The sequence below is a fragment of the Antennarius striatus genome, chromosome 14, assembly GCF_040054535.1.
Source record: "Antennarius striatus isolate MH-2024 chromosome 14, ASM4005453v1, whole genome shotgun sequence".
NCBI classification, from domain to species: Eukaryota; Metazoa; Chordata; class Actinopteri; order Lophiiformes; family Antennariidae; genus Antennarius; species Antennarius striatus.
In genome coordinates this window covers 12,106,527-12,119,016 of record NC_090789.1, presented here as the reverse complement: position 1 = coordinate 12,119,016, position 12,490 = coordinate 12,106,527, and the positions used below count along the sequence as shown (strand labels likewise).

At 40.2% G+C, this 12,490-nt stretch overlaps 1 protein-coding gene across 1 annotated transcript; it reads right to left on the bottom strand.

Moving 5' to 3' along the window:
• Nucleotides 1-766: 766 nt before the first annotated feature.
• On the bottom strand, nt 767-12,490 carry LOC137607295 (palmitoyltransferase ZDHHC18-B-like). Its single transcript, XM_068332957.1, has 9 exons — nt 11,851-12,490; nt 11,249-11,409; nt 9,986-10,135; nt 9,691-9,828; nt 9,421-9,472; nt 9,219-9,321; nt 8,965-9,074; nt 8,034-8,136; nt 767-2,858 (listed from the first exon to the last, which is right to left on the bottom strand). Exons 1-9 carry the CDS (start codon nt 12,117-12,119, stop codon nt 2,532-2,534), a joined length of 1,413 nt encoding a protein of 470 aa, XP_068189058.1. The 5' UTR covers nt 12,120-12,490; the 3' UTR covers nt 767-2,531.

The window sequence follows — 12,490 nt, the reverse complement described above, 5'->3', positions numbered from 1 at the left end:
AAGATAAAGGTAGACTAGAATAAATGTATCATGGCTGTCATTAAATTTGAGTTGAGTGAATTGTTACAAAACCTATATATAAATAAAAAAATTTGTATTTATATTATATTTCAAATCCTATCAAAAATTTCCAGTGGTAGGCTTTTAAGCCCTTTATTACATAACGAAAACCATGACTTAGAACGTAGGAATCTTTTCTATTCAGTCCTCTCTGACACTGAACAGGTTGGTTCAGATTTTTTTTAACACTTCATTCTAGCTTTAATACTCTGGTCAACAATAACCCTTATGTCACAATAAATAAGAATGATTATTTAAAAACTCCTCTAAGGACCATTTTTTATTTCAGGTTTTGCACATTTACTCCAGACTGATTTTATTTAAGATATTACATTTTAAAGATTCTAACATATTACAAAGAATATAATAGAACACACTTATTTTACGTCTATAATCCATCCACCGTTTCAGCCATCTGTGGAATTCAGACCAGAAAGCAAAGGGTCCCGTGTCTACCTCTATTACTGCTCTCCATTTAGACACCTGCCTCCTGCCAGAGCACAGATTGGCTTTCAGGAATTCTTTCATTGAAACTATATGACTGTTTGAATAAACCCAAAGAGACTCAATAATAAAGTCAACAAATATTAAAAGCATTCAGTGTTTTTATTTCATTTTTCAACCCAAGGAAAAGTATTATATTGAATGTTCTTATTTAGAAAATGTAATTACAAAGAATGGAGAAGAAGAATAATTCTGAGGCAGAGCAAGTAGAAGAAACTCAGTAAGCGCACAGACCACACCGGTTCAGTGAGACTTTATTCCCTTCCTCTGTTTGTAACGCATTCCTGCCATCTAGTGGACAACTGCAATACTGCAGTGCCTTGAAGATCAATCCAGCTACTTATTTTTCTGAAACCTCTTTATCTTTTCCTTTATTTTGGTTTTTTTTTATCGACCTAAATACAGGTTGTACAAATATAGTACAGTCTTGTCCTCCTCAGAAATGTTGTCAATGTTGGTGACACATAGAAACATGCAGACATCTTAAGATGCTAATGACATTAATGATGTTTTAGTGCACGGGTTGTTGGGATCATTGCATTTTTGTGCAGCTGTTGCCATCAGGTTAAAATGTGGATTACAATGATATACATCACATAGAACTTGCATATTGAATACTTAACCTCTACAGCTTTTCACCTGAGAACAAACCAACACATCAGCTATTCTTACTTGAGATTTGTCCAAGCACACAAGGTACAGCAGTTGGAGTGAGGAGAGAACAGGTATTGCATTTGCAAAATACAAATTGTGCAGGGGGTGGAAATGTGTGAGGAGAACACAAGCAGGTGGTGCAACACAGGTTCACTCCTTCTGTTTTGAGAAATTCAAATATATATTTCAAAGATAGGAGAGGTCCTATACTGCCTTCTGTGTGAAATATGTTTGAATGGATGTAAACAAACAAAAACAGCATAAAACATGTCTTTAGTCATTAACGTGCAGTTCTAATCCCTACCAGTTATACAGCACAGACATCTGAACAGCAGCACACACCAGTAAAAGTGACACGCACTTACCTTACTGTGCTGTTTGTGCAAAGTTGAAGGGACAATCCACGCAAACAGAGTTCCGAAAGTTTTGGTAGGCAACACTTTTAAGCAAAGACAGCTGTGACAATGACATCACATGACCTTTAGAGTTTGGCCCATTGCTACTGAACAACCGCTACACTAAATGAATTCTATTATAAATGTGGAGCTTAAAGATTATGTGTTTTTAGGGTAGCACTAGATATGTCAGATATAATTTTGCATCCTTTTGTGTCACAATCCTCAGTTATCAGTTATGTTGTTTTTATATGATCCTGCTCACAAAGAAACAAATGAACATGGCTGAAAACATAGCCTCTGAGTCGAAAAAAAAGTTCTTATATTAGTGTGGTGCAGAAAAAGAGGTTTTCAAATGATGTGTGACAACTACTTTGTTTACAGTGCAGCCCAGGTCAGACAATATTATCTATCAACGAACATATAGCTCATGTTGACACTATATACTGAGATGCATAATATTGAATAAAGAATTGTACATCATTCTTTATATTTGAGTGGTTGTTCCCTTCAAGCATAAACAGATGCAAACATATTCTGATCTTTTATCTCTGAGGGCTTTTCAATCGATGTCAAACTAATGTTTGATGGATCTGACATGCTGGTAAAATTCATGTGTTACTTGTGAACAATCAAACAAACAAACATACAGTATGGCTCCACCAATACACCAGTTCCTACATCTCAAACAGTTCTTTTTTATGTGCTTTTACACCACAGACTACATTCCATCATTTACAGCCAGGATCCTCCTCTTCAATCTACTCTTGTGTTCTTGTGTGATTGTTCATAGATAGAAATCTCCTAGAGCTTAGTGAAGTCGAAAGAAAATGCAGAATTCATACCAATTATTTTCGACTGTATTACTGCATGCAAGCTTGAAACAAAGTGTTTTACTTAAGGGAACCTCCAGTAACATCAGTGCATAGCAGAGAAGCTGGCCCCTGTGTGGGCCCTGACTTTTGGGCTGGGGCCAGCATCTGGAGAGGATGAGGAAACACCGAAGGACGGGTTGCGAATATGCAAAGCAGATTGTTTGCTCTTTGACTGCCTCTTGGTGTGACGTGGAGGACAGGCGTCATCTTGGGGCCAAGCAGCATGGCGGGCCCCACAGCTTGGTGGAAGCTCCGGTGAGGGGTCAGAGCTGGTGTTCTCAGGGGTGTGACGTTTCCCCTGAGGGCAGGAGGTGGACAGGAGTGGGGAGAGAGCGGCTGTCTCCAGCAAACCTTTGGTTCCCTGTGCACACTGGGGAGGCAGGAGACAAACAGGAACTGAGACAAGCTGATCAAGAGAGTCAAACCACGTCCAGATACAGCTGTGCATTATGAACCAAAGGCATGCTGGGAGTGCAAGCAGGTCTAAAGCAAGAGATCCCAAATGATGTTTACTGGGTTTCTCCAAGGAGAAACCCAGTAAACCCAGAGAAACATGTTAAACTCTTTGTCTTTATCTTTATCTGGTTAGATAATATGATAAGATATGTTTTTATGTAAATGAAGGGATAGAATGAACGGTTGGTGAGACATGCTGTGGGATATGACACAACTTTAGTTTCGGTTTCTTTTTTGTTTGTTTGTTTGTTTGTTTGTTTTTTCGGATATGTTAATATAATAGACTTCACACCTTCATTACGTTTACAACATCAACAACATCCGGAAAAAAATAAGGGCTGATGGGTAGAAGCCATTAGGGTTGTGAAATTCCCGTCCCCAAAATCAACAAACATCTCTCTCATTACAATATGTTGTCAACAAACAGACATTAAATTTTTAAACCAGCTAATACACTGAATTTTGACAGACGTTCATACTCTTATCCACTTCCAGATATTAGCTTGTCCCAGATATAACCCGGAGCACAACCATTTTTACATTCTTCCTAGGAACAACAAGGTTTAATTACATTATAGATGGTCAAAACAATAAGTTGACCTTGCCAGTGTTCTTTACAAGAATATCATTATCATATTCACCTCTTTCAGCCCACAGACGGTGTTTATCCAAGAATTAACCAGTTTGCTACAGACACTTTAACACTTACACATTCCATTATATTGTCAACAGATATCAACATCTCAAACTTAATGTTATTCCTCTAAGCAGAAATCCATGTTTTTGCTTTTTTTGTTGTTTTTTTTATTAATCTATATCCTGACATTGATGATGTTGGATGGTTTTTCAACTGTTCCATGTAATACTTGACGTGTCCAAAATTGGTGTAGAGGCTCCCACTATTGAAGTGATTCTGTTGTGCTGATCTTTGGTGTAATAACAACTCTTGTCCATCTTTATTGCTCATATTTCACCAACTCCTCTGCACTCCTGATCACCATTGTTTTCATCTGGTCCGGAGAAAGCCCCTTTGTTTGGATGAAGATCCTACAGTTGTTTGTCCAGATGTTGTCGATCAGTCCATTCTTCTTCAGTTGTCGAGCTTTTTTAGCGATATCAGCATTCTTCTTAGTCAGATTCTCATTAATGTAGACATTTTTTCCTTTCAGTTTGAAGCCTTGTTTCAGAAGAGCAACTTTGTGTTTACGATTCTGGAATTTTATCAGTTATCTCCAGATCCCTCAGTTGAGAACTCACTTGTTGCTCCACAGTCTTGACGTCAGCGCTTTGCTCAGTTCCCTCTCCTCTGGCCACAGCATGTGTATAATTCCTCAGCTTGATTTTGATGCCAGTGATAATCACATCATTTATACGAATTCTTTGTTCCAAATTATTTATTCTTTGCTGTCTCTGTTTTAAGACAACAATTCTTCGGTCTTTATCATCTACACTGTATGTCTCTTCCACATTTTCTTCAGTTCGTCCTTCATTTTTTCCATGGCTTCTAGCACCGGTTTAGCTTTTCTTCCAACTTACTATCAATGTCACTCTTTAACTTATCAAAGTCCATGTTTAACCCTTAGAACCCTTAGAAGAGACCATCTGGTCTAACGTATCCATCGTATTTTTTTTTCCATCCTCCTCGGATTTTCCTCTTTCCTGTTTATTTTTGTAAAATGGGTTGAGTTATTCGTCAGTTTTTAAATTAAGATTTAAAAATAATTAATGGTCAAAGCTAAAAGAGTGAAATATCCTGATATTTATTCCTGTGTATGTTGCTCCAAATAAAGTCATGGATCCTACACATCCCATGATTCAACTCAGCCTTAGTAGGTTGGTTGAAGCCCGGATAGCCCACATCTTCTGTGCACCTCTGTGCGTGTTAGTAAGACATGTGATGCTAACACTGGATCTCAGAGGTCAACAGAGTCCCACCATGATTTTAATAACAGGCCAGTGAAAAACGTTGTACATGAAGACAGGATGTTACAGACATTACAAGATGTAATAGGAATTTAAATGATCGGAAACAGTAAAGTGGAAGATAAATGAACACTACTTGTAGCAGTGTAATAAATCCATACTCCTGCAGTGAAATGTGATATATTAATGAGATGTAGACTCAAAACTGATCTTAAGCGGCAAAGAAAATATAATAACGCTTCATTAGAGACAAATCTAGATATCTTCTAATTAATGTCACCATCCTTTACCAGCTTTGCTTCAGTGTTTAGCAGATTAAAGCTCCATTCTTTACGGGTAAGGAAAGTGATCGATGAATGTTGTTGGCCCAAAGAAACGAGCTGCAGGCAGCTAAATCTCCCAGCAGCCCTGAAGGGAAGTGAGGAGCTGCTGATGACTTGGGCTTTGCAGGTTGATGTAGTGCAGCTCATTCTTGTCTGAATTGAGTTTGATTTATCTGCAGCTTTGAAACTGTGATACACTCTAAGCATGACGGATGAGTCATTTTTGTAATTATTTAAAAACATTAACTGAACACAAAGACAGACCACATACAGAACACGAGGTTAGGACAGGAAGGAAGGACAGACCAGGAGCCTGCAGAGGAGTGAGCCTCATTCACCTGAATGTACACTATATTACCAAAAGTATTCGCTCACCTGCCTTGATTCGTTATGAACATAAGTGACATCCCATTCCTAATCCATAAGGTTCGATACAATGTCGGTCCCCCCTGTGTAGCTACAGTAGCTTCATCTCTCCGGGGATAGCTGTCCACAAGGTTTAGGAGTGTGTTTATGGGAATTTTTGACATTTTTTGCAGAAGCACATTTTTGAGGTTACACACTGATGTTGAAAGAGAAAGTCTGGATCTCAATCTCCACTCCAATTCATCCCAAAGCTGTTTGATCGGATTGAGGTCGGGACTCTCTCCAGGCCAGTCAAGTTCATCCACAAGACTCTGTCATCCATGTCTTTTTGGACCTTACTTTTTTGGACCCTACAAAGCAAGTGCACTAAGCACTTGCTTGGTTGAAAGAGGAAGGGGTCAGCTCCAAACTGTTCTGGAGCTTGGAATTGTTCAAAATACAGTATATGGTATGCTGAAGCATTCAGGGTTCCTTTCACTGGAACTAAGAGATCAAGCCCAAGCCCCATGCCATAATCCCCTCCCCACCAAACTTTACACTTGTTAGACAAATATTGTTCTCCTGGCAACCACTACACCCAAACTCGTCCATCAGATTGTGAGATGGAGAATTGATTTGTCACTCCAGAGAACATTTCTCCACTGGTCTAGAGTCCAGTGGCGCTGTGCTTTACAACACTGCATCGGATGCTTTCATTGCGCTTGGTGATGTATGGCTTGGATGAAGCTGCTCGGCGATGGAAACTTATTCCATGAAGCTCTCGGTGCACGATTCTTGAGCTAATCTGAAGGTCACATGACGGGATGAGGTCTGTTGTGATTGAATCTGCAGAAAGTTGATGAACCCTTCATTCTATGTGCCTCAGCATCCGCTGACCCTGCTCTGTCAGTTGACGTGACCTTCCACTTCATGGCTGAGTTGCGGTCGTTCCCCCACTTTCTTATGGTACAGCTGACAGTTGACTGTGGAATATTTAGGAGGAAGGAAATATCGTGACAGGTACTGTTGCACAGATGGCATCCTATCACAGTTCCTTAACAAATGTTTGTAAAAGCAGTCTGCATGCCTAGGTGCTTGATTTTATACACCTGTGGCCATGGTGGTGATTGGTGGTGAGTGATTCTAATCATTTGGATGAATGAGCGAATACTTTTGCAAATATAGTGCAAAATTGGAGGGTGGAGAAATGAATAAATGATAGATAATGGGCAGCATGGATAAAAATACGTATTTTATTACATTTTCACAAATCAGACGTATAAAAATAGGTATAAAAATGATTGATGTAAAAAAAAGTTATTAAGACATGAAGGGAAATAAATGAGAACTTAAAGCATCACAGATAATTTGGCACTTTTGGTATAACAGACAAATGCAAACATTAAAGGAGACAAAGTGAACCAACGAAGACTACGGACACTGAATTTTTGGTGCAGAAAAAGCTTCCTTCAGTTTCCTTCATGTAGAGCATCTCTATACAAACACACAACGGGAACAGCTGTCAAGACCAGAAACGCAAGCTGCTCGGCTCCCAAAATGCCCAACAGCTACTCTTCAACTTGATCTGAAAGTTATCTGTCTCAGTTACATCTTGAAAAAAAAAAAAAAAAAAACAGCAGCTGAACAAATCTCCAGATATTTTTATATCACTTTCTGTCAGAGAAAAAGCGAGGCAAGTGTTCACTTCTCCTCACTCCTCTGTTTCTACCACAAAAAGACCCTGAGTTAACAGCAAAAAAAAGATCACACTTACTGTAATAAAACATGAGGACATGGATAAAATATATAGTGCATATTTTTTTCTAAAGAAAAATCTTAGTAAGTCCCATTTGTGCATGAGGTAAATGTGATAGACAAACACACTTCCTTACATAAAAGATTTATAGTTACATCAGCTCTTACACTTTTACCCACCAGGGCTGACATTTAGCTTAGCACAAAGGCTGGGAACAAGAGGAAACCGCTAACCTGGCTATGCCCTAAATTGATATAGATTTATTAAAACTTCTTGGAAATCGTTATATTTGTGTAGTTTAACTGTGATGGCTCTGTAGTTGTGTGTTTCCTACTTTGCTAACAGTTAATTGTGCATTGCTATGGTTTCACAGCGACAGCCCCACTTGTCCTGCTTACAACCAGTAGCTTATGTTAGCTTATCTCAGTAAACAGAAATGGATATTGCCTCTTAACATCATCAGGTCAGTTTGCAGATTTTTCCTCAACTGTGTTCTCTAAAAAAACGCACCTGATCAAAAGGGAATAATTCCAATTTATTTTGATTTCTGAATCTTTCTCTGGAGGATAACTATAGTATATGAAGCAACAAACAAACACTGAACAACAGGCAAGAGACTGGGCAACAAGGCAACAAGGCATCAAGGCTTCTGTCAGGTAGAGTTTTTCTAGCAGTTGGGGGACACAGGCATGGGAGAGGGGGGTTCCTGCAAGCCAAAAGTCAGGTGACATGACCCTCCTACCACGTTTATCTCATTCTTTGTGGCCACAGCAGACAGCTCGATTTCTGTGACGGATGTCTGGACCGCTTCATCTTTAGGGAGGAAACCTCGTCTGTCGATCAAGCTGAGAAAGACAAAAAGAGAAGGTGTTAAGTGTGTGTCTTTAATGATGGATGAACAAGCAGAATAAGCCCTGTCTATACTGGCTATGTTCAGCTTACCTGGTAACCTTTTATAAAAAGAAATCTGAACGAACAGATTCAGATCAGCGCCACTATATAATGATTCTGAAATTACTATCAGTAGGATCCAGAACAACAACCACAATACTTGAAACTAGTTCCCATTTGCCTCTCGTGTGGAAACTGGGTCATCTCTGATATGTCAAGAAGCAAAATACTTTTAAGAGAAACCAGCATGGTGAGCAGTCAAACCAGAGTCTAAATGATGAGCTGTCGTAGGTGATTCATTGTAAACTTATTGCAATGTTCATTTTGGTATGAGCATAAAGATGCCTGAACACAGTCTCATAAAAGCCTGAAGCACTCTCACCATCCAGGTTGCCACCTAAATAAAGTCTATTTTGGAACTGGTGTACATGTATGGGATGTTTAAAAAAAATACAAACAACGGTTCCGTTTAAACCAAACCAAAAAAAAAAATTGGAAAAAAAAAACAGATTGGGAATAAATTTAATGTGTACAATAATTACAATGTTTACCGCACTATAAGGCACACTGGACTATAAGGTGCACCTTCAATGAACGGCCTATTTTAAAACTTTTTTCATGTATAAGGCACACTGGGTTATAAGGTGCACTGTCTGTTTCTGAGAAAACTAAAGGCTTTTAGGTGCGCCTTATAGTGCGGAAAATACTGTAGTTTATTTTAATATTAAAGCCAGCCGTGCTTGAAACCCTTTCCTGTTTCATTAATGAGATGTGGGACTAACCTGGGCGGCATTGGTCCACAGAGCATAGTGCAACAGTTGATAAAGATGTTCTTATGACTGTATGGGTTGGAGACGTCCTCTCCACTCTTCCCTGACCAGGACCCTTTAATCTGATACAGATAAATATATTCAGCGGGCAACATTTCAGCATATTTTTATTCCGTTTCTAACATCTGCAGGCTGACCACTCATCACCAAAGCTTGTGCAGACATCTGATTGTGACGTTACACATGGAACTGAAGTCAGAACTCACGTCTTCGTTAGTGGTTAGGTTGGAAGCAACCAAGTATGTATGGAAGCCTGAGAGGCCCAAGATGGACCAGACTGAGAAAAAACATATGACGAGCTCCACAGCAGTGAAAGACCAGGTCAAGGTGAACATCTCCAAGTGAAAGGATGACAAAATAACTAAGAAATGCATTCACTGTTCACTCTCACATTTAATGAAAGGATATCTGCCTGGACTCTCCTGCAGAGCAAACACCAGGCCTTTTCCATCCTGAGCCCCTAATGGAGAGGAAAAATGAAACCAACATTCACCTCAGATTGTATTTACAACCCCATACAGAGTGGGCGGTGGCATTGGGTTGTCAGAGCCAGTTACAGGTAATTGCCTTAATGTGAATGCAGCGATCACAGAGGTGAGCTCACATATCGTCATTTTATTTTCAGACATTTTAAAGTGCTGGGTGGGTTATCACATATCAGAACACAGAAGTACATACTCAGTGCTAGATGCGTGGTTACACAGCCAAAAATAAACGCCGTCAGGAAGGAGAGAGACACGATGAAAGTGTAGAAGAAACGATAGTTGCGCTTTCCGACGCAGTTTCCCACCCACGGACAGTGATGGTCGAATCGCTCTGAAACAGAAATACTCCAAGTTTTTAGATTTAAAAAGATGTCATTCAGGTTCAGAACTATAGAAACAGGTCAGTGTTCGCCGTGAGCCTATGAAACCTTCATTTGTTATGTATCATGGATAAATGTCAAGCGTGTCAGTGTGCGTCCACAGCTCACCAACACAGTTGTCACACAGACTGCAGTGAGAGGTGCGTGGAGGCCGGAACATCTTGCAGGTGAAGCAGTACTTGAGCTTCACCACCTGCTGGTTGATGAGGACTTCCTTGGTGCGCGGTGGAGGCCGGTAGCTGGTGCTGCCAGTGTTGTCTGTGACAGGGAAGACATAAACATATTAGAAGTGGGTGCAGTTAGCTGGATTAAAAAAAATTTAATCGCCATGCTCGAGATCTACAATTAACCTGATTGAAAATGATTTCCATCATTGTCAAAAGTCCGAAATTATTATTTTAACTGTATGCATTCAAAAGGTTTGTCCCTGGAATGTCACACATCGGCAGACACAGCTCTAGTTTATGCTGCAGAATAAATGATTCCCTTTCAGAGAGGACTTGTGGAAAACTAGATGTTAAGAGCAGCAGGTAAACGTCAAATATAGCTGGACCAACAAAAGCACTGTTGGGTAACATGAACATGTTACATCACCACTGCCTAAACTCGAGTTATGAGTAGGAGTCAACAAAGTGTGCGCGAAGCTAACTTTGGACAAAAAACTCCTGTTATCAAAACACACCATAAGAAAAGTAAAAATATGGTTGAAATGATTTAGAGTGCAGAGCCTCGACAAATACACAACACATTTCCAGTGCAAACCTTAGATGTCAATATGAAACATTTCTCAATGAAGAAAAGCTGAAATGGAGCCAGGTGACATTTGTTACATTAAAAAAAATTAACCTTTGCAGATAAATGGGACCAGCAGCAGTCAGACTTTTTAATAAGAGCTGTCGAATATTGCTGTTGTGTCTTCATGCTTCTATATTTTCATGTTTTATGATGGTATTACTTTGACTTGGCAGAGGCTGTTTGATTGTTGAATTGGCCATGTACAGTATATTTACCTTGGTAGCAAATGAGCCCCCCTTCCAGGAATTACTAATATGAATTCTATCCTATGTTTTTGTTTAAAAAAAAAACCCAGCTGACACTAACAGAGCAAGAATTTCAAACTAAACTGTGAGTTTCGCTATGAAGCAAAAAAACCTGTCATGACAGTTCCATACATAGAACGTCCTTCAGTAATGACAAGATTAACTGCAATTCGAAAGAGCTCCTGGACAGAGTCGAGCTTTAGAATTCTGGGGCCACAAGGAGAATTCTACAACTGTAAGGAGCAGTATTTGGAAAAAACGGTGATATTTATACAATTCTTGATGTTAAACTAAAAAGCATGAACTCCTCTTACGAGGAAGTTCTCCTTACCAATCTGTTTTTCAATGTCCGCAGCCTCATCCGGCGTTGCTCTGGGAAGGATACCTGGGTCAGAGAAACTGGTCTGCAGCAGGGTGATGACCACAAAGACAAACAGGCCTCCTCCAACAACAGGGATGCAGCTGGTCAGGTGTTGCACCAGGAAGGGGCAGCTGTGAAAGGAGGCAGACAGAGAACGGCTGAGTACTCATGCTCAGCTCTCAAGGGCTGAGAAGGTCAGAAAAAAAAGCCTTGATTCATACAAGTGACACATGTTTTGTCATCCACCATCAGATTTCGCTGACTAACAAAAAAAAGACACATATTTAATAACTCTGTAATTGTCATCATATGAATTTTGCTCAAAGTGCTGAAACAAGAAAATGATGTTTCTGTGAAACAATAATAATGATTTTCTACTGATCAGTCGGACTTCCTTTATGGTTCAGCACTGATCCTTTAATAACCACAAAGGAAGTTCACTCAATAAAAGGTTGACATTTTTGATGGAATATTTGCCATTTGCTTGTATGACGCATCTTTGTCGATGGAATAGACTGAACTCACAGGTGAGAAGAAAGAATCGGGGACCAAAATAAGAAACATGAACTCACTCAAAGATGAAGAACAACCCGGACGTGACGAGGATGAGGCCGAGGGTGAGGGGAAGGACCCCACTTTGTCGAGCGACGATGAGGCGTCCATCGCAATAGAAACGATTCTTTCCCGGGAAAACTTCCCACTTTCTCCTCGATCTCTTGGGCTCCTGTCCCTTGTCGTCCCCACAGCGGGGCGGTGGAGTGTGTGTCGCTGTTGTTGTTGATGTTGATGATGGTGTTGGAAGCGTCTGGGGGTCGATTTGCTGATACTCGCAGTTTTTCATCGTTTAACGTGTCGCCCAGGCGCTTCTCCCGATTCGGACAACCATATGTGGCTAGCATCACCGCCGCTCCTGTCTGATGCGGCTGGGCGACGGGAAACCCGTCATTCGGCGTAGAAACCCATCTAATCCTGAACTACGACCGTCCAGATGTAAATAATACGGGGACCTGGAGCTCGAAATGATATTCCTGTAACATCCCATGTCTCCAAATGTAATTCTCTTGAAGTCTTTCTCCATAAATACTTCAGACTAAGACCCACTGGTCATTGTTAGCTTGTTAGCTGCGTCATTCGAAGTCGGCAAGTCTCTTAACATCTGTAAACACGAAGCACCGTTACCTCTACCAGCCTGTTAGCTAGCATTAGCTGATT

Excerpts from the sequence above, each read along its gene's own strand:
- LOC137607295 (XM_068332957.1), bottom strand. The coding sequence starts at position 12,119 with ATGAAAAACTGCGAGTATCAGCAAATCGACCCCCAGACGCTTCCAACA. Across the intron at positions 9,829-9,985 it reads TCTGTGTGACAACTGTGTTG|AGCGATTCGACCATCACTGT; the intron begins GTGAGCTGTGGA and ends TTTCTGTTTCAG. Across the intron at positions 9,075-9,218 it reads ACCTAACCACTAACGAAGAC|ATTAAAGGGTCCTGGTCAGG; the intron begins GTGAGTTCTGAC and ends TATCTGTATCAG.